This window comes from Homalodisca vitripennis, chromosome 1 (genome assembly GCF_021130785.1).
Source record: "Homalodisca vitripennis isolate AUS2020 chromosome 1, UT_GWSS_2.1, whole genome shotgun sequence".
Lineage (NCBI taxonomy): Eukaryota > Metazoa > Arthropoda > Insecta > Hemiptera > Cicadellidae > Homalodisca > Homalodisca vitripennis.
Genome location: NC_060207.1, coordinates 21638397 through 21661903, shown reverse-complemented (window position 1 = coordinate 21661903; position 23507 = coordinate 21638397). Strand labels below are relative to the sequence as shown.

At 32.0% G+C, this 23507-nt stretch overlaps 2 protein-coding genes across 7 annotated transcripts in view; one reads left to right on the top strand and one right to left on the bottom strand.

Annotated features, from left to right (window-relative positions):
* The first annotated feature begins 1874 nt into the window (after positions 1-1874).
* Positions 1875-15330, top strand: LOC124358061 (brachyurin-like). Its single transcript, XM_046810353.1, has 7 exons — positions 1875-2035; positions 3978-4074; positions 6456-6633; positions 7591-7766; positions 9272-9373; positions 10347-10492; positions 15120-15330. The coding sequence occupies exons 1-7, from the start codon at positions 1976-1978 to the stop codon at positions 15279-15281; spliced, it is 921 nt and encodes a 306-aa protein (XP_046666309.1). The 5' UTR covers positions 1875-1975; the 3' UTR covers positions 15282-15330.
* A 4672-nt stretch (positions 15331-20002) lies between these two features.
* Positions 20003-23507, bottom strand: part of LOC124358031 (MOG interacting and ectopic P-granules protein 1) — a 50877-nt gene continuing 47372 nt past the window's right edge. For all 6 annotated transcript variants that reach the window (XM_046810308.1, XM_046810298.1, XM_046810317.1 and 3 more), the window contains one exon: positions 20003-20684. In XM_046810308.1, the coding sequence (XP_046666264.1) occupies positions 20679-20684 (6 nt within the window). In that variant the 3' untranslated portion in view covers positions 20003-20678. The remainder of the gene's footprint in view (positions 20685-23507) is intronic.

Here is a 23507-nt window from a genome sequence, read left to right as displayed (position 1 = left end):
TTAGTTTATAATTTTTTAGTTGCCATTATGAATAGCCATGAGAGCTATTGTAAACGTGTTCCCTAACACTCTGCCAAATCCCATGTGATTTGCACTATCATCAAACTTGATATTGCCTATATAGAAATTAAGCTTTGTGTAAACTTTCAAGTCTTTAAGTTAGTTTGTATTCAAGATATCATGCAGACAGATAGAAATGAACTTTTAAAAGCACACTGAGTGAAAGGTAGTAATGTTTTATTTTTTCATTTGCATTCTCTAAAGAGTGTAAATAAACAATTGTGTTCTGCTATGATTCAAATAATCCTTAGTAATCAAAATACAACATTACAATACATCAGTATCTTGAGTGACACTTGTGATTTTTCTTTGGTTAGCAACTCCTCTAGTACCTCGCTACTTACATCTCATGTATGAGTATCAAACCTGTAGTGAAATGAGATAAGGAGAATTTCTAGGGTCTCATTACATTTTAAACTATAATTATTAATAAAAATGGAATGCTCGAATTTCTTGGAAAACTACTAAACCATACCTTAATTACCTTAATTACCTCCACCTTAGTCGATGACCAGTACAACTGGATAGACAGCGTCAAAGTAAAATGAATTATAGAATATTTACAATATTTACATTTTTACATGGCGCCAGGGCTTATGATAGTGCATCGAAGAACTCCCCGACTGAAGACAACCAAGAGTTCTTCTTTATTTCATCAGCTAGAAAGCAAAGTAATTGGGATTGTTATACGAGTACATCCTTTATTATTATTATTATGAAGGAGACTTATGGTTCCCACATAATTTACAATAATGTTTGTTCATACAACTTTTTTATATCTTATAATTTGTACCACTTTGCTTGATACCCCTCAGTATGGACACAATTGTACGCACAGTATTTACACTTGATTGTGGTACTCTCACTTTAAAACCTGTGTTATGAAGAGTTAAACTAGCTAATATTGATTGTTTAACTAGGTATTATATGAGTATACCTTGTTTAATAGGATTTAAATAATCATCAAAATCGTTTAAGGTATTTTTAAGAAATAACAAAATATTTGTGTAGGAAATCACATCACAAACTAAAACCCATGCTAATTTTTAAAACCCCTTATTTGAACACTGGTGATTCTTATCCTTTCTCCTATAGTATGTAAAACATACAATAACTTTGCTACAAAATTAGAAAAAGTTGTATACATAAAATATTTAAGTTCAGATGAGAATTTAAGTTTTGCAGATGGCTCATGTTTTGAAGGAGTGCAGCATATTTAGCACACACACAATTCTTGGCTGCAAGAAAGACAATAATTCCAGTTTTGTTTTGAGATACAGTATCTTGAAAAGTGACACAAATGATATAAGACATGCTTTGGCTTGTTTAGGTGATTATTTTTATTTACATTTCAGGCTAATTGTTTGGCAAGCCTTTCAGATTATTCTGAATCACTTTAGTTAGCTCCAAATTCATTTCCAGACAATTACTAAATTAATTATTTTGTATCTCAGTTTTAACAATGTAGAATGTCTTGAGCTCAGTCTGATTCTCAATACGGATTACATAATACAAATCAACTAAAACAGTAATATAAAGATAAAGTAACTTCTAAAATAAAAGCAATGGGCAGCAACATGGATGAGACCATTCAAACATAACATGAATTCTCAATAGTAACAGCAGTATTGCTTTAACTTTCCTGAGGATATTTTTTATCTTCTTTGTTTTTGTTTGTTTTTTGATACCAAGTGCTTCCAAACAGAAGGTCTCTTGATCTCTCACATTATCACAAGGAGAACACTAAATATTTTAAGCTGTCTGCAATTCACACTCTCTTGATTAGATATCAGCCATATACTTGGCTTTAATAGAGGATAATAATTGTTCATTGATAACGGAACATTTACGTAAAAAAGGTACTATAAGAACTCAATTATCATTTCGCAACCCAGATAAAACACTATCAACAACCATGTTCCTTCGCCTAGTCACGATTTCCTGCTTTGGCCTCCTTGCAGTTCAAGTTGGGAAGGTAAGAATGTTCATTTTTCCTTGTAAATTTATTTCTTTTCCAGCACTGAAATAATTTTAAAGTGTATTTATATCTCTTCATGGCTACTATTTAAAAACATTTATTTACAAAGTTTATTTTACCTACCAAATCACTGAAAAATTCAGTATGAAACTTTCATAAATAAGACCAATTACTTGGTAAACTTAGTTTATGTTTACACGTTAGTTAGTAAAATGTGTATAATTTTTATGGAATAATGTTTAACAAAGTTCAGTGTAACAGTGACACAGTTCACTGTTCACAGTTCAGTGTAACTTTTTGTTAAACAGTTAAATACTGTATTAATGTTATGTTGGTGAACGATGGAAGAAATGGATATTACACAACACCTGAAATGGGTATGAGTTCTCATATTCCCAAACAAGTCAACTGGAATTTCTTATTTATGACAATAACTTTATTAGTTTATATATTATATAACAGATAGTGGTGGCTGGTTACACTACACTGCATTTTTCAAATAAAAATGTTCTGAAATGTATTTATGAAGATTTAAAGAACATAAAGAAATATTGGAGAATGCAATGCAAAATATAAACCAACAATACTCTCTAACAAAGCAATGTATTCAAGCCACTCAAAGAAAATAGTGCTTCTGAATCAAACAAAAGAAGTAAGTAGATTTTGTGAGAGCTGAAATATTAATAATTTATTTCTTATGACATTTACAAGTAATTAATATCTCAAAAATTGTATGAGGCACTATACAATTTTAGTAACAAAATTTTAAGAAATGTTACAAGCATTCCAGAAAAGTTTTTAGCTTTTTCTTTACATTCAACGGATTTGTGATTTTTTTTATTTGAAAGGTTGACATATAGAAACAAAACAGTGTGCCAAACTAGATAAACTTATCCAAGGTATTAATAAGATCAATTTTTGTACAAGTTTGTATTTGTTTCGGCATTTATTTTGCCAGTTTTTTTATGATTGAAAAATTCTTATGGGGTGTACATGTAACTGATATCTTGGACACCATTTGAGATACAACAAAATTGTTTATTACAAAAAGTTTAAGAAGATCTTATATTCCAGAACACAATTTGTTTTTTTCTCTAGGTTCATAAAAGAATGAAGTTGTGGGTTTATTTAAAATTTTAATGCCATCAAAAATGGAACAAAGTAGTGTACCAAGCTTAGCAACATACTTATCCAAGACACTCTTGTACCAAGTCTGAACTTGTTCAGAATTCCTTTTTCCAGTACTTAGTGATCGAAAATTTCTGATAGGATTTAAATGTGATGGATTATGTAATATAGTATAAGATTAAAGTTGTGTCAGACCTAAATAAAAAAAACTCTTTTTTAAATTTCTGTTAAAGTATTATGCAATTTAAAAACTTATCTATTTGTAATTATTATTTAGTTTGATTATAAACTAATTTTCTAAATTTTATTGTGTAAAACATCACATTTATTGTATTAAATGCTGTCAATTATTAGATACCAGTTAAAATATTATTGAATGTAGTGAAATACCATTAAATTAACAATAGTCTAAATTATGGGGTTAATACTTAGGCTACATTTAATCCAAACTCTTAGCTCACTATACAATTGTTATATATACACAGTAGTTAAAATTAATAATCATAAATTGTATTACATACTATGACACTTTTTAATAAATTATATTACAACGAAAACTCCACCTCATTATATACCACACGGATGACATACAGTATGTATCAATGAATTATTCAATTTATTCAAAACCTCTGCTTTCTTAAACCATACCAAGTCTATACAAATTTCAAGTCTATAGACCAGCTTGTTTTCCAGATATCGTGTGAACAACAGAATTATTATTTTTTCAGTCTCACAAGTGAACAAGTGATAGGCTTCGCAATGCTCATTCAATGTTCAGTTCAAAAAAAATAATTTGTCAACTTTGTTTCAGATTGCAAGTTTCCCACTTGACCTCAATCTTAATAATGTAACATCAAAAAACATTTTCCTCAAAAGCCATGCTGGACTCGATTTTAAACAACGTGAAGGTATGTATAGTGATGAATATCAAAATTCTTTATCTCAATGAATTTTATTTATTTTATTTATGATAATAATAAAATGCAAGTTTTCACAATTTAAAAACCAGTGTGCCTTTAGCAGATTAAGGTTAGTCTGATTCCTTTTGATTCAGCATTGAAGATGTTCATTCTCTCTTGTCCTAAACAAAATAAAACACAATATACAAGATTTTACCAAATTTGTTCCAAAATTGTAAAATTTTGGACAAAAACAATGTCGAATTGAAGTTGCTTAGGAGTCATTAAATGAAGTCAATTACAATACAGAATTACTTAAACATGTTATAACAGGTGATTAAACATGGGTTTACGGATATGACATTGAAACATCAGTGGAGGCATTCTGGTTGCCAAGAGGTATAAAGGCTCGACAAATGCCAGTTGAACGTGAAGGTTATGGCTCACTGTTTTCTTTGATTTTAATGGCATAGTGTATCATGAATTCTTGCCAGAAGATCAAATGGTCAGTAAAAAGTTGAATGCCATTTGCGTGAAACAATCTGAAAAAGAAACGGCCGGATTTGTGGTAAAACAGTTCATGGCTTTTGCACCAGACAATGCACCTGCTCACATTTCATTGCTTGTTCATGAATTTTTCGTCATAAACAATACTGTAATGATGCCCCTGCCTTCATATTCTGAAGACCTGCTCAGTACGACTTTTTTCTATTTTCAAAAGTAAAGAAAATCTTAAAGAGCTGTCATTTTAGAAGCATAGTTGACAATAAAAGTGCGTCATTGAAAGATCGGCTATCCCAAAAAAAGGCTATCCCAAAGATCGAATTTGAGAAGTATTTTGAGGGTTGGAAGAAGCACTGGCACAAGTGCATAATATCTAATGGGGGGCTATTTTGAAAGTGACATTAATATAGGAGTAAATAAAATTTTTTTCAAAACATTAACATTCCTGTTACTTTTTGAACATGCCTTGTACGAACCTAGTCTTACCTTCCTTTTAGGATGTGTTGAAGGTGTATATTCTTCTATAAAAGTGTTGTTCTAGCCTGAATCAAATTTAATTCAAACTTAACCTATGACTGATCAAACTTAATGATCTCTCTGAATAAACACTCTCAAATGTGTTTCTAATAACTTTCCAGTTACATAAAACAAGTATTGGCTTTTGAGAAAGTTACTCACAAAGGGTTACCTGATCTGAAGTCTTAGTAAAAAACATTGTAATATTCAACATGAAATAATAATCTCCAATATTTACAGGTTATAGAAGTGTTGAGTTTATACATCTAATTTCATGACGTCATCCACTAAGATGATTGGCTATTTTTATTGCAATTCCATATTGTTTTTATAAGACGAGTAACAATAGACTGTGGCTGCAATATTTTACATTCGTTTTAATGATTAAGGTATCAATATGCCTATCAAGGTATGATAAGTTATGAGTCTTAAGATACCTACAGCGATAAATAATTATTTAATGACTGCGACTGTCAAAAGGAGACCCAAGTAATTTAACCAGCCTTGACATAAATTATTAAAATTTTCTACATCAAATTAAATTGTTTTTTTTTTGTAATTTTTTCGAGTATTATTTCTATACAGCTATTTTGACATCAGTGGACATAAAAAACATCTATAGAAATGGTTTTTACTATGTAATGTTGGACTTCTTTTCAGTAGAGAAATTACGTTATCGTTGTAACTACCATAAATCGCTAACATACTAATTCTGCTTTTACTACAGGTTTATATATATATATATATATATATATATATATATATATATATATATGACTATGACGCACCATGTGTTGCATAAAAGGCTTTGCTGAGGTCCAATGCAAAATTTTAAGTCTATAACTCATTTTATTATTGACAGATAGATGAGAGACAATCATTTAAAAAAGCACTATTGTACATCCCCCTGCAGACAAAAGAAAAATTGTGTCAGCCCACTGAGTGATAGATTTCAACGACACACAACCAAATTCCATGGTTGGGCATGCAGCATCATAGAACTCATTCTGGTTTACCTGAATGTAGAAATGATGTTTCATCCAAAATTTTAAGGCTACAGATAATCTTTCTTGAGATATCTTGCCACATCCTACATTCACATGTTTCATCATTACATTGGGGTTCACACCAGTGTTTAAATAATAAAAGTATACATACCAAGTCACCATAAAATGAAGTTGTATGCGTTGTGAGAGTTAGGCTCCATTTGTTAATATGTCAAAAAAAATGTAAAAAAAAATAGCACAGTTATATCTAAGTGAGAATTTATTTCAACTATTTTCTGCACATCACAATAAATATAACATATCACACCATAGATCATATTAGTCAAAATAACATATAATTACGTGTGGTATTCCATGGTCCAGATGCCATCCACCGCCGACTGGGTATCACGCTGAATATCGTGAATGGACAGACAGCCTCCCGGGGACAGTTCTGTTACCAGGCTTACATGCAGTTTTCTAACGGATGGAACTACTGGGCTTGTGGTGGCTCTCTGATATCTCCTACCACTGTCCTCACTGCTGCCCACTGTGCCAAAGGGTAAGCTCTATAATTTTGTTTTTGAGACTTTTGTAAATTGTTCCACATTGCACTTATTTTCTGTTTTGGTTTTCCAAAGAAATCGTTTTGCCTATACAGAGTGTTTGAAACATAAGTAAATGATTAAATGGTAAAATAATTAAAAAAATGTTAAACTGTTAATGTTAAAATGTTAATGTTCTATCTAGCTTCATGTAGCATCATTTATATATCTTTTTAAATCATAGTAGACATGCTGGCCTCAATGTTTACTACTACATTAACAAAGTACAATGATACTACAAACAGTTTAATTATTTTTTTTTTAACAATTACTACTTTGAAGTAGAGTTTCTTGCGAGTGTGCTGTTATGTATCGTTCATGAATACATAATTGAAGCATTCAATCTCATTCCTCTCGTCATTCATTTTGTAAGCACATTTTACTCTTATCCAAGCTTAAACACTTCTGTTTCATTTGTAAGCTTCTCCTCGCATTCTATACATTTCAAACACGAGTAAAATCAATAAAAATAATAAGAAATGTTTACATCAGCTTTTGCTCAAACCAGCTGGTATATACAACAGATTATTAATAAAACTGCTGTATTGGTGCAAAGTTTACTTTGAACATGTACCTAAAAGTCAGGCTATTTATTTCCCAATGCATTTTTTATAGAGATTTCTTCAAATGTAGAGGTCCATGGAGTAAAGCCTTAGTAATTAAATCCTTTTAAATTTTTCTTTCAATAAAATGTTGCAGAATTTGAGTTTATATACAATAGTGGTTCAATTTACACAATGTAATTTTGGGTCAAGACAATAAACACACAGAGAGAGTTTGCAAGCTAATCATAACATTTTAACTATCACTGTACCAGCTGGTCAGGTATTTTTCAAAATCAGTTAGTCATGGGCCTATGACAAAATTGTAAATTATTATTAATAACATAATTGAGAAAGGTGGATGTGACACAGGGCCAGGTCTGCTAATGTCGTATTGGGCGGCCTAGACTTGAGACAACGAAAGGAGACAGGCCGAATTGTGTTAACAGTGCCCGGCAGCGGGATGATGGTTCACGAGAACTACAATGATAATGATGTCTACAATGACATAGCTGTAGTCAAGTTACCTCGTCCTGTCACACTCAATCGTGAGTACAAGCAATGTATAGTTGAGTTATGTAGCATGTTTATACTTTAAGTAAATGACAATTAACAATTAAGAATCTTTATGATTAGAATGATTTGGTTGACTGCCTAAACTTTACACAAGACTGATCTTGGTATTTGCAAGAGATAAGTTCAATATCTACGAGCTCAGAACTTTTTATTTAACTTTTCAAAATATATACTAATGACAGGTGGCTGACCACTTCATTCTGCATTATTGATATTAGTTTGTTCATTCTGATAACGACAACACTGATAAGATAAAGCACACCATAAAATACAGAGACAATGAATTTCAGGCACAGACCATTGCTTTATTTTTTGTTCAGAATACAAAATAGATAATGTGTCACTATCAAGGTGACAGGATGGTTCAAATTAAATTGGTTCTTTTAAAAATCCTAAATGAAACGGCAAATATCCTTCCCAACAACACAAAACGACTATTTTCTGGCAGTGGCATACACAAGATTATTTCGGAGTGGTTGGTTTAGGAGGTACAAAATATCCTTGAAAAACAGGAGTTCAGGAATCTTTTCCCAGGAATTTATTGAGCTTTAAGAGACCTCATAAATGTGTTCTAGCTTAAAATAAACTACTGGGTTCAATCCCTTTAATGTTTGTCTATCAAAATTGTAGGTCTCTTTATGGCCATGCTTTCTGGGTAGCCCTCATACAAGTTACTGAATAAAATTAATACTTTGTGATCAATGTCCTGGAGCCTGGATGTAGTTCAAGCCTGTTTGTAATTTTCTCTCTTCTAGTAAATTTTATAACAATGATTTTCTTATAATTTTAGTTTTCTACAACCTAATGGTAGTGGATCCCATTGTTTATTCTGTTCTAAAACATATAGTTGGAATAAATTCAAACTAGATATTTTAAAATGTTATTGCTGAATCGAGTATGGCCTACAGGGTACACAAGATTGTTTAAATTTAAGAAACACAAATATACAAAGTGACCTTCATTATATTTTATCTACAAATCTTAGTGACTGTTAAAGCTACAGAATTTATTACTAATAAATTACTCTTTGTCACCTGTACAGTAAAGAAAGCCTGTCTTGTAGGTTTCTCAATGCATAGGCATTGTCTTCCAATACAAGATTATTATTACCTTAATAGCTTTCAGGCCTCAAGAATTTTGTATACTGTATATCAGATTGTAATGAATTTAAAACAGTTACACCTAGGTCAGTCACACACCTGATTCCAACATACAAAGCCTCACTTTCAGGACAAAGCAACCGACGTATTGATTAATAATTAGTACCATACAGATAATGAATTCGCATGTAGTCCACCATTGGCTGATTACACTGTATCACTCTAAAACATAGTCACTCATGGCTTGTGTATGCTTTATTAAGTAATGTGCTCAAAATAAAAACTCTAAAATATTTGAAAACTTAAAATGTTAACCAGTTTGTTTATTTTGTATTAAAATAAATGTTTAACCCTTTACTGTGCAACTTATGTTACAGAATATGTGTGCACTGTGAAGGTGCCAGGTTGCACATCCCCCAGTACTCGCCCTAACACTCAGGGCTCATTCACTATCAGTGGCTGGGGAAAAACATCTGATTGTAAGTTTTCTCTATTGACATGAGAAATTTTCTTGTCTCATACCAGATAAAAAGGACTATACAGTTACAATGTATGTATAAATATCAATATAAAGTATTTTCAGAGAAATATTTTTGAGAATGTAAATAGTAACACATAGATTAATGGAACCTTCCTGTTCTTTCTCTGTCTAACTATATAACAAAACTTATTTTAACTCCTTTGGTATTGATAAAACTTCTATTTTCTTAACTATTGTTACCCATTTGTCAAAAGAATTTGAAATTTGGTACGTTTCATACGTCCAAATTTTAAACTGATACAATTTATATTAATCCAAAATCTTTACTTCCTGCCCATAATAAAGCCACCATTAATATAATCTTCTTACGTGGTCTATGGCACATAACTTGTACATTAACCTAAATTTACAGTTTGTTGAACATACTAAAAAACCCAAATAGTAACAAAAACGCTTATTGCGCATTCTTAAGAGTAATATTTGGCCAATAGAAAAACCTATAGAAGGTTTTACATACCCTATCATTAATTTCCAACAAATGTATGAATCACGGATATGAATTCAATAGAATAGACAAATCCCTACATCTATTACCTAACGTGTTCTTATCCAGCAATAATACTTAGAAGTTGATATATTTACAAAGATGTCTACAATATTTAACTTATTGTATTTAGATTAATCTATAAATAAAATGTCAATAAAATAAACCATTTTTAAGTGTATACTATAATATTTTGTGTGTCAGTTATTCAGATGAATGCTATAAGAAATTTTATATCTCAAGTTTTCAAGTTGTGAGGTTAAGATTAAGAACCATGTGATTAATAATCATCACCAAATGTTATTGATAACCAGGACTGTCTTTGGATCAGATATTGTTCATAGGTAAAGCCAATAATGTTTCTTCATAGATGATAAATTTTATTAGTCATTATTTAGAATTCATATTCTTAATGAAATGTTACTAGCTACCACAACATGGAGACTGATGTACGCAAATGTACCAGGAGAATCGCTGAGCGAGTGTGCCAGTTTCTATAGAGACAATGCTGACTATAGAGTGATTGACTCTCAACTATGCACCAGTGGTTCAGGCGGCAAAAGTACTTGCAGTGTAAGTTAAAACCAGTATTTTGACTCTTCTAGTCACATTATAATGAAATCCTTTCAGATCCCAACAACTAAATAGCGTTTCGTTTAAAAGATGTTTTACTTCAAAACACTGCCCACATATGCTCAAATTTTTATATAATAATTTAAAACTAAACATTGACTTGCCATTTTTTGACCAAATGGAACAGAGGTACATGTTGAACTTTGACCAAGAAATTGAGCTATAGTTTCACTCATGACAAATGCACCATTCATACAGTGTACACTAAATGTTTAACTAAGAAATTGAACGCCATAAAATCAATATTAATGTGTGTTATTTTAACATTTCACTTTGAAAACAATATCTTTAGATCAACAAAATAAGAATTTTCCAAGTTAAAATGAAAGGTAGAAGTATGCCACCCACAAGTTGAATGTTTGCTGACGCTCAACCAAATACCCTTAGGTACAATTTCATCACTCTCATTCTTATCTAGGTAGAAATGAAGTTGCATGCAAAATGCAGTCTACAGACAAAACTGTTCTTGCGATATCAAGATTCTAAATATTTTATTGTCATTAAGCAATTTACACGCAATAGACACAGACAAAGCAGCATTATTTAACAGTTTACCCTAAAACAGTAGTATATTTAAAAACATAAATAAATAATTAATTAAAATTCGTAACTAAAACTTGATAAATAAACATGACACATACCAACTAATTACAAATAACAAATTAAAATAATTTAAAAATCAGGGTATTGATATGACATTTTAAATATTCGTCAATAGAGTAGAAAGCATTAATTTTCATCTATTTACTTAATACTAATTTAAATATATTCATTTCTACACTAAAGGTTCTCTGAGATGTGGCTACTTTTTGATTTTTTCAACCTTACTGAAACTTAATTAAGCAAATAATTATTCCTTGTATTGAGGGTATAAATAAATATCTTACCTAAATTTAAAATGGTAAACATGTTCCTTAATACTAAATAGACAACAATAAATATACATACATACTAGGACATGTCATTATTAAAAGTTCTTTAAAAATGGACAAACATGACTCTCTTTCTGGTATAGATTTAATTGTCCTTAAAGCTTTCTTTTGCCAAATAAAAATTCTATCTGCATGACACTATTCCCCAAAAGTGTAATTCCATACAAGAGATGGATGAGAATTAAAAAAGGCATAGTAGGCTGTAATCAACATCGATGTTGACATAATATTTTTGTTTTCATAACAAGTATGTAACCATAGATAACGTTTTGCACAGACTATTAATATGTGAGTCCCAGCTTAACCTGCTATCTAGATAAATGCCACAGGCTTACTATTTTGAAATACTTTCCAATACAGAGAGAAAGTGATTTTTTACCAGTTTTACTATTATTTACCATCACAATCCATTTGATCTAAACCAATCCAGAGCCATATCTGTAAAATTATTTTGTTCAATTATCTAAAGTTTTGTCATAGTTTAAAAGTATTGTATCATCCTTATATAAAACAGTAGGACGTAGGATGTTAAATGATAAATCATTCACAGCAACTATAAAAAGGAAAGGTCCTAATACTGATCCTTGTGAAACTCCTTTCTGTGTAGTTTTAAAATCTGATTTATCGTTATTTGTTGTTACCATTTGTTTTCTTCCACTAAAATATGATTTTATTAAATTGATTTCTTTATTTTTTATTCAATTGTTTTGCAGTATACCAATAAGTAGTATATGTGAAATAAAATCAAATTTTTTTTTTTTTAAGTAAATCAAGGTAGCAGAGGAGATCAATTTATTTTCAGAGTTGTCCAATACCTTTTCTACAATATTTTTTAGTTGGATTTTAAAGTTTTTTTAAACCCTTACACATACTGTGCTTTAACCAAATTTTCCATGGATAGTAATATTAATAATATCTATTTAAAATATGTATAGTGAAAATCATACATTTATAAATTTCAATATGGTGGCTATTTAAAAAAAGTAGACTTCAAACTATATAGACTACTCAAAACACAACCATTTTATAAATATTGTACAAGAATACTTTTTTAGGAAACATTAGAAATTCATAATAAATTAGATTTATTAGAAACATTGTTTGAATAAATCAAAGGAACAATAACTGAAATATTGCAACTTTAGTGAAGGTAGCACGCATTCTTGGTAGTTCCTCAAACTAGTTCTAAGCGCAACAATAAAAATTATTTGAGGTTACAAAACATCTATGAACTATCAAATATAGGATAGTTATGGTATTAATTTTGTAAGAGGAATGTGTACTTAAAACCCACATGAAAGTATTTATTGTCATATAAAATACCTTTATTTATTCATTTGTTATAAGTAAATACCCTGCCATTTTGCAGATTGATGTAGCACAAATTTTGCTACAAAATTAAGACTCTGTGATCCATAGGTGCAGATGATGCTATCAAGTTAAGTTGACACTTTGAACATTAAGTGTCGAGAACACAATTCAAGAATCAAGATTGATTGTGAACTAAATTTTTAAAATTTATTTCGTACAATTATAATGTGGATTTAAACATTATAATTTCATTTTTAAAAGCTTGTATTGCAAAGTAATAACATAAATTTTACTTTTTTCTTATTAACCCTTTGAGCCCCGGACCTAAAAATATAGTTTGTGCAAATTTTTACCAAGTCTAGTTTTGCAAGTAACTGTCTAAAAACCCCAAGGCCTTTTCAGTGATTTTGTACGATTTCATTTGAAAAATCATACCATCTCTAATATACTACCTAATGACCTAAATAATACATTAAAATGTTTGAAATAAGGTACTTTACAAATAAAAAATTCAATAAGGGCTAAAAAAATGTTTGTGTACTTTTATATATGTAAAATAACGCATATGTGCAAACTAAAAAAAAAGAAAAAAGTTACATTTAACATTTTTTAGAAATAAAACAAGGAACAATTAACCTGTGGGAAATAATTTTATTTCATTTGTCATGTTATTGCAAACATGGAAAAAAAATTTCAGACAGATTAGTTCAATAATAAATATTTCGTAAAATATTTTTTTTAATGACACAAAACCTGTGACGTACTAGGCCTAGGTTGTGTAACATTATTCTGAGCTGATGTAGATGGTATCTCAGGTGTCAAGTCTTTAGCACTAAATAGGCCTACATTTCTGCCATTGTCACTATCATATTTAGGATCATACGTCGGATCAAGGTCACTATCATCGTCAAAAATATCAGATAATACTGAATCGTCATCTGAAAAGTCAATATTCAATTGTCTGTCAATGTCACTTGAATGTTCTGCTAGGTTTGAGGGTGCTTTGGGATTATACCGACCACACCCAGACATGAATCGTTATTTGACATTTCGCTTCTACTGATTACTAGATTAGCGTAGAACAATATTTCGGTAATATAAAACAGGAACTGTCTTATCGCAAACCCCTCCCCATCCTCAGAAAGAGGTCAAAGTCGAGCGATCTAGTAGATAACGTGATTGCAGAGTCGCGTCGCTTTGTTGTACTTCCGTGTTTTACCTCTACATTTCTCCAAACACAAAAATTCAACAAAAACAAACATTACCAAACTAAAACTAAACTCTTTATTGAAAAAACACTCAAAAACTTGTTTTTATTCTTGATCACATTCCGCCACCCAAAATGCGAGTGCCTCGTCATCAGCGCGGGCTTCGGCAGCACCCGCGCTGATGTCAACGAAAGAAAAACATCCCTCGAGATAGCACCTATCAGTAAAATACCAAATTCTAGAGGGGCTGATCAGAAATATAAATTGAATTTTAATGGAAAGGCAATTATGTACCTTGCAAATCATGTGATGCCGCGCGGCCTGCCGTAATCGGGATTCTCGAGAAAGATAACAGCGACAACAATACCGATCACAATACCTGGAAATGCTTGTAAGTTTGTAATTACGGAGTTGTTTTTTCGTTCTATCATGTTTGTTTCTATAAATTTATATTTTTGTGTTCTTCATACTGTTGTGGTCGGTATAATCCCAAAGTATCGGTTTGAGTCACCCATTATTTACAAAATAAAACAATATTTCATACTGAAAGTACCGAAACAATAATATAACTGTCTACTCACACAAACTAATGAACATCAACACAGTCTACTAAACGTAAACAATGTCACAGCAGATGCAGATGTTGTTCTTAGTAACAGCTGATCTTCTTACTCTTTCTTTAGGAGTAATGTAAATATTATTTAGTAACATTTGACCATGAAATCATATTGTATATGTATGAAAATAAAATTATAAGTTCTAAAACCACTGGTGTCGCTAAAATTAAACACTTAAGAGCCATTTATAATAACTTATATCATGCCGACGACATATCGTCGGCTGGGGTTTCTCGCACTATTTTTACCGCCGGAATATCGTCGGCCTGGGGTTTTTTAGACAGTCAAATTTACCGACGATATACCGGCGGCTGGGGCTCAAAGGGTTAAAAGAAATATTAACTTCACAATTGGGACAGAGACTGAAACACTGAAAATTAGCTAACACAACATGAAAGAGAATTGTTTATTATAAATCTCAGATTAGATCACCACAAATTTAAAAATTGAAATAATTTTGCTACCTGTTGCAGCACTATATTCTTGAATCATGTTTCAGGGAGATAGTGGTGGTCCCCTGGTGCAAGTAGATATTGATGGCAGCATCGTGCAGCGAGGCATTGTATCTCTGGGCTTGAGCTCCTGTGAAGTTAACGCCCCCAGTGTCTACACAGACGTCAACTACTTCTCACCTTGGCTCTGTCCAAAACTATTGAAGTGATGCTGTTGTATTTGTGTACAAAAATAAAAAATTATTTTTAGAAAATTTAGCCTGTAATTGATTCATTAAATGTTCCAAAATATTCCAGAGAGAATGTAAGGAAGTTGCATGGTACTCCTACTTGTTGGTAGCCATAAAGGTCTGCAATAAGTGGGGAGGGGGGAAAGATATCTGGTGATTGGCAACATTGATTAGTCAATAAGGAGCCGTGAAGAATGTGTGATCACTGTGAGAACGTATTACTGATATGTGTAAGTATGACAACTGTTCATTGTTTAATGAAAGTTTATTAGTTATCACACAATCAAGTTACCTTTTACATATAATCAAAAACTGAATTCAGAAATTTGAAGATTCTCTTCCACTTAAAGAAAAAACCTACTGATTTTGTTCAAACACCAGAAAAAAAGTTATGCTGTGTAAGCTGCATCGAGGAGACTTTATTGTTTGATACAAAAACCTTCCTCATCATCGCATCTCATAAATGTTACCCACTTGAAATAGATTTTCCATTAAGGAAATTTAGATTTAATGGGAAAACAAAATTTACGCATTTTAGATCAAATCAAAATTTTTAAAAACACAGTAAATTTCACATTTTTGCATAAAATTCTAAAGTAGAGAGAGACAGCACAACAGATACACGTTTGGAGCTACAAATGTATTGCAACTTTCAATGGGACAACCATTCACAACTTGTTCTGAATATAATAAATTTACGTTTTGATGTAAACCATACAGCCATGTAATCTAGTGATATCAGTTAGTACTGAATCTGATTTAAAAACTATTCTATATCATAAACTTTATTTGACCAAAGTGTTGTACTCGGTAGCTAAGTATTTACCGTCTCAGCTTACAGCCACCATGACAGCACTACAAGGACCCTGGTTCAAATTCCACATTTGGCACAGACTTTTTACATAATAACCAATTATTGTCTGACTCTTACTTCAAGTAATGTGTCCTGTATCTTACGCAAGAAAGTACATATGGTTTCTACTAACTGAAGTTAATCAAATCCAAAAAAATAATTAAATCAGCTGGACATTCCAACAATGCATTGCATTCGTGGAGCAAGGAAACAAGAGTGTGCTCAGGAGCCACGTGTGGTGATGTGATGTCTGACAGTTAGCAAATCTCAATAATGCGGTACAAGATGCATCTCAAATGTACTCCATTTTATAATACCTTGGTTAGCAGAATTTGGTTATAATAATTTATACAGACCTTCAAGAGGAACTGATTTCATATAATATGGGTTTCCAATAATTGACATTTTTAGCAAGGTTGTGAATACAGGCTTGTTGGAGGAAACAGAAGATAAAGATCAAAAGAGTTTTTCATATTATTTTAGAGACGGATACTTTTTAAGCCATTACAATAAACAATATTAGTCTTTTAGTAACTTTTGGAATTCTTAAAACTGATGCAATATTAACTCTACAGTATATGTACCAAACAATGAGAAACCTGTCACAAAGTCATAATTTGTGATTTTTGGCGATTTCCGTGAACCCTCATTAAATTTGTAACTTTTCCAGGACTTCTATGACCGGTAGACACCCTGCAAGAATAACCGAAAGACTTTCCAAGTCTATCATGAAATTCTCTGACTTTCCCACAGTGCAACGCCACAACACTCACTGGTGGCGAGTGGCCTTGATCTGTCACAACCCTCTACGCTCTCTTTCACAAAGACGCTAGAGCGCAGGACAAAGGCGCTGTCCAATATCCTTAAAATTGATTACAAAAAATCAGTGTTAGATGTGCTTTCTTTACTTTTAACTTTTTACGCATTTTCCTATAATTCCTGCACATATCCCGCATTTTCCCTGTAAATAGTAAATTTAGGTTCAATTCTCGTATGCTGGACACTGCTAAAGGAGGCCAACCTGAGTGTGGAGCATCTGAAATGGATCAAGATATCAAAACTTCTTTACTAAATTCATAAGTATTTCCTTGTCACAGGTCTATCAGGATGTGCAACATTAAACTGCCTTCCTGTCTCATGATAATTTTCATTCAAAGCCTTGAAAATAAACATAATTTCTATACTTTATCATCATGATTAAGGGGCATTATTACTTGCAGGCAGTGATAATTTGAGAATATTGTTTAAAAGTAAGTGATTTAAAATCACTAACTGTAATAACACTAAAACACATAAAAATTTCTCAAAACGCCACGAAATATTAACCACACAAAAATGATGCCACTGGATATTGACCACTCTAAAATTATGACCTGCCCTGACAAGATTGAAACAAAGAAGGGGCTTGTTTGTACTAAACCGTAGTTCAAACCAAAAAAGTCTGGTCACTTCTTCTCACAATTTCTTATCAGTATAATTTCTAATCTTCATTGGATCCTTCATCCATTGCAATCTTAATTGATTCAGAAAACAAATGACCAAATAACCGGTTTCCATGTAGAGTAACTTTAAACAACAAAAATGTAAGTGTAAACACTTATCTTATATAAGATATTGACAGCCTATTATTTTTTTAAAAGAAAGAGATATTGAGTTATTCACCATTCTTCAAGTTATTTTATGCTCTTCAAAACAAGGAATCACGTGGGGGCGGTTTATATTTAAAATGTTGTAGCTGCCCCCAAAATCCCACATTTCTGGGAGATATAGAAATTTTTTTCACAAAATGACATTTCCTTTTCACATCGCACCACTACCCATAGGATATCTCCTTATATAAACCTTAGAACAAAATAGATGGGGGTCCTGACTTTTTATTCACCCTGTATACTTTATCGGTTCAGTAAAAACAAATTCGACACCGTTAATACATTAGACTAGAAGTGAATTTAAATGTCCGGAAGTAGACACTTTTTCACCGAGGTAGGCTTCACAGTCCTAATTAGGTACTGTATTTTTTCATCGGAACAACACGGCAAACTCAGCTATGCTACTGGTAATATCCAGAAGTAAATCACAGGAGCTGAAATTAAGTGTTTTTTTAACCAAAGTGGGTTTTATGAGACCTATGTATAAATTTTCTTTAACACAGCAAGAAGGAAAACTCAGCTGTGGCATCGGAAATATAACTAATTTGAACCATAAATTCTCCTATACGCACAAAACGTGATAATCAGTTTTCAAAGTCTGATTGTCTAACCATGAACGGTGAGGTGAAATAATACGTAACTAATGGTAAGTCTACTTACGTTTTAAAAATACCATAGGGGACCATTATATTACATCATAAGTGCTTTGACTAAGTAGATTACGGATTTTGATTTTAAGAATTGAGTGAGATGCCATAGGTAACATCTAGTGTAATATACCTGTAAGTGGTACTTAAATTAATTAAATATATGATTGTGTTATCACACTATAATGTTTACAATGAACAACTGATTACATTTTGCCATGATCTTTCAATAACACGTTTGCTGCAATGCCTTTCTCATGGTAATTTTCACGAACTGTAGAGGCTAGTGGTCAGGAAAAAATTTCTTCCTTATTGCGCCTCTAAGGCACAAGATAAATCTATGTTATGGCCTAGGTTCCTTTTGTTATTAATAAACATAGTCATAGTTATTTATGTTACATAAATATATTGCAATTAGCTTATTATCTTAGTGCGGTCTTAAATATTTGTGGAAACCAACAGAGCTTTACAAGTAGGCTAGATTAGGCAGGGAAGGGCTGCAACTCACGCCTCTCAGGAAAAACAATACTTTCACCTCAGAGCCACTCTCCTCTCCTCGAATGAGTCCAGTTTGAAACTCACTAGAGTATATCATATCACTGTAGTATTACTTCATATTGCAATACACAGCCCACTCTATCAGTATAATGAAGCTTTTGTCGATAGTATAAAGCTAAATATAATACAAGTTTGTACTAAAAAGTTACGTGTTTTATTTATAGACTATAATTGTTCCAGTACTTAAGGCGTAACACACATGCAGCAGCAACATATGTACCAAATTTCATGTCTCTTTCTTTTGTGGTTTTTGCTGAGCACTGATAAATCAGTCAGTCACTTAGTATACATTTGTGTGTGTGTATATCTACATTATACACAGAATGTTTATTTTGTATAGCAAATATAAATAAATTACTTTCTTTTTGTATCAGTATTTTTAGCATGCAGTATATAAATAGTAGTGCTACATTTTTTTTTATTTATAAAAAAGACGTAATTTTTATTTAAATTAAATAATCAGTGTGATTCAACAATGCAGTCTAATCATTATAAAATAACTACAAACAAAATAGGCTTTTCCAGATTAGAACAAACAAGTAATTTACAATAATTTGTTCAAAAAATATTATTTTAATATTTTCATCATTATAAGAAATAATAATTAATTAATTTAGTTATTGTAATATTATTATGATTATTCTAATGGTGTGTGCCAGGGTATAATTAAATAAATGATTTAGAATGATGTTGGGATAAACTTTACAAAATAATATTTTATTAATATTAATGAAAAATATCAATGTATAAAATTTAAGAATCAAGAATCAATGTAACTTTGGTTTCAGAATCAGATTTGAGGTCTAAATTTGAGCATCACTAATAAATATTTTATTTTACATTCACAATGTGTTTTATATACCCAATAAACAATCATCTTTTTACATTTTATATATTGAGTACTACCTTCAATTTAAATCAAGTGTTTTAGTTACAAGAAAAATTATGATAGTGTTGTACAAAAAGGAGAGGTTAAGACATAAAACAATGTGGTGTAATGGAATAAAATATTTATTCATGGAACATAGTTAATGTAATAATAAACCTTGTTTACGATGTTGCTGTCCTGACAACGTCACATTTCACACACTTTGGAATTTCTCTGGGTAATATCTTAGAATAAATAATACACAAGGGGAATTTCACGGGACTGACAGTCCCCTCTCCATAGCTCTCCAACTCAAGATGACGACAACGATGTTGTGTATAATATATCAATAAAATATTATAATAACCCACAAGATTACAAAACTTATTTACAAAACTTAAGTCAAACAATTAATTTATAGACGAGTCTGGAGAAAGTAAGCAGAGCAATCGTCTTGAGAGACGTCATAAAACTGAGTAAATTGTGTACATTCTTATATTGACCACAGAAATCCCCCTGTTACAAAATTACAAATATGTGAATATTTATACAGCAGCTTTGTACACCAGACTTGCAACCACAGTCTGTTTAAAAGACATACACAATATTTTCTCGAGTATCCGCACCAACATTGATTCACTCCTCTAAAATATACTATTTACAAATGACGGTATACGAAAATTTTACACTTGAAAAACAAAATTATATAAAAACTTCTCTAAATAAAGAAAAAAGTGACTTATACAGTAATAATTAACTACAGCGGACGATACGCCAAGGTGTAGCATCAGGCAAGCAGGATTACACCTGTAACAGACAATTTCAAAATACAATGAGGATCAATTTCAAATGTGTAGATATAAAGTTAAAAACTAAACTGATCTACAATAACAATGAATTTCTGATTAAGTTGAAAACTTATGTCAATACTTGTCAAGACAAATCACTACAGATTGTCATAAAAATGGATGTGTAAAAATGGCGGGTTGATATGGTGAAGTGTCTGTGCGGCTCTTGCAATAAAACGGTACAGGACCGGCACCATGCTTGTTATGTGAAGGAATATGTGGAAAACGTTGGCATATTAATTGCGCTAACATTAATAAAAAGCAATTTGAGGTTTTCAAGGAAATTGAGGACATGCAGGGCTTAAAATGGTACTGCCCAAAGTGTTTGACCCAAAGTGACGTGTACAGAATTAAGAACTTTAGATGACCATTTACTTTTAACAACATACTCAAGATAGTTCCGCTTTAATTAGCATCATAACATCCGAACTTGAAAAATATTACCAAAAACAATTTGGTTATATCTGAAAGACTAACTCAATTGGCAAGTGAAAGTGAGGTTATGAAAATACAGTTGAATGAAGTTGTTCAAAATAACTGTAACCAACAAATCAGTAAGGAGAGTAGTTCAGTTGAATGTATAGTTCAGTGGCTCGTGAACGGTTTTCCGTGGAGAGGGAGTAATTCTCCACTTCCGACCCGGTACGTATCGGATGGTACAGTACAAGCTACGTCATCCCAAAGCAGAACTGCAACTCCGTGTGCTGAGTTGTCGTCTACCGACTCCGGCGACTTTCGTGGATTTGACTCGGCTGTTACATTGGACGGCCTAAATCGTAATAATATGTGGAATACTGTGGTTGCCAAGAAAAACAGAAAACTGAAGATCAGGTTCTGAGAATTTTGAACTTAATAAAAAAAATAGACAATGTGTCATCTGAAAATTCTAGGTTATCCGAAGAAGTGGTTATGCTTAAGCAAGTGATTAGTGAATTTGGTACTAAGCCTAGGCCTACCTTACGTTTGAGTAAGCCTAGTTCTAACGAAGCAGGTCAGATTGAGAATTATGTACCCAAGGCTGGTCCTAGTGAGAATGTGGAAGGCACTATAGAAGATGATGGACAGTGTCCAGCAAAATTCTAATCGTGTGTTCACTAATTCTAACCGAGGTTGGAAAACTGCGAGTTATAGAGGTGGAAAAAGTGGAAACAACATGAGAGGGAATATGGACAAAATCTAAGCCTAATGTGAGACACATTTTTGCTACTGAGCATAAGAGACTAAAGAACTGGTTTCATAGGCCTAAGTATGATGAAGGTAGGCCTAGTTTTAGTGATGCAGTGAAGTCAAGTAAGAACAATGTGGTGCATGGTACGAGACAGGTGAGTGAAGATTTTGTTATCAAGCCAGCTAAGAAAAATGTTTCTGGATGTTCCTCTCAGGGCTCGATCCTTCAGTGAGCTCGGAGGATATAGTTACGTACTTGAAGTCGTTAAAAGAGTCTGAGACATTTTGTGTGTGAGAAACTTGAGACAAGATACAATACATATAGCTCTTTTAAAATTGGAGTTTCTTATGCTTTGGGGGAGGAGCTTATGCACCCTAACTTATGGTTCGAGGGATGCATTATTGGGCAAGTACCGGGCTCCTAGGAATAGGCCTACGCCTTTTGTGAAAAGAAATGATTCTTTTTTTGGACAGCAACAATCAGTCACTTCGGACCACCTAAGTGAACCTAGTTCAGATCCTCTGCAATTCAATATGTAGACTTCACAGTGGTTCACTGGGAATGTTCAGGGTGTCCTTCATAAGATAGATGAAATTAGGTCTTCTCTCTAACAAATTTGGCTGTCATGTGGTCTGCATATGTGAACATTGGGAGCATCGAGACAATCTTGCAGAATTGGTCATTCCTGGGTTCGTATTGGCAAGTGCGTATCATCGGCCTTCAGCTAAACGTGGCGGCACAGCAGTTTTTTCTCAAAATCTGATTTGAAGTTTAAAGAATTGTCTTTTCTTGTAAATCTCTCCGTACCTTCTGTGTGTGAAGTAGCGGCGGTTTATATTGAGAATTTAAAATGTTATTTGTTTAGAAATTTATAGAGTTCCTATTATATGAAAATTTTGATATTTTTATTGAAAACTTGCATAATGTGTTAAATATTTTTATCTGATAAAAATAAAAACTGGTGCCTAGATTATTTTATGTAATGATTTTAATGTAGATATTTTAAGTGACAGCTTGCATAATAGGGTTTTAAACAACTTGTTTTTGAGTTTTAAAACTTGAGGAATACTGTGTATGATATTACTAGACCTAGCCTATAATGGTTATTCTGTTGGTACATGTATTGACAACATAGCTGTATCTGTGCATCTGATAGAATTTGTTCTGCTTTTGTGCAACCAATGGCAATGTCTGACCACCATAGCGTGGTTTTTTAAAGGTAAATTGGATCCATGTCAAAATGATGTCTCAATTGGTAACAAAAATTTTAAAAAGTAGGCCTAATTTTAAGATATCCAGATCAATTGATAATGTCACTAGTGCATATTTTGGGTTCCTGCTAAGCAGGGTTAACTGGTTGGTATTGTATACGTTAAGCTCAGTTAATGATAAGTTTGAGTTGTTTTTAGCTAAGTTTTTTAGAAATTGTTGATATAGCCTGCCCTATTAAATACAGTAGGGTTGTTAAAAATAAGCCTAAAAAAGCCAAAACTGGTATAATGAGCAGCTTAGATTAGTGAAAGAGCAATGTTTGTTTATGTATGAATTGTTTTAAAAATACTGGTCAGGTTTGTTTTAAGGATTCATACAGAGTTCTGAAATCAAGGTATAAAA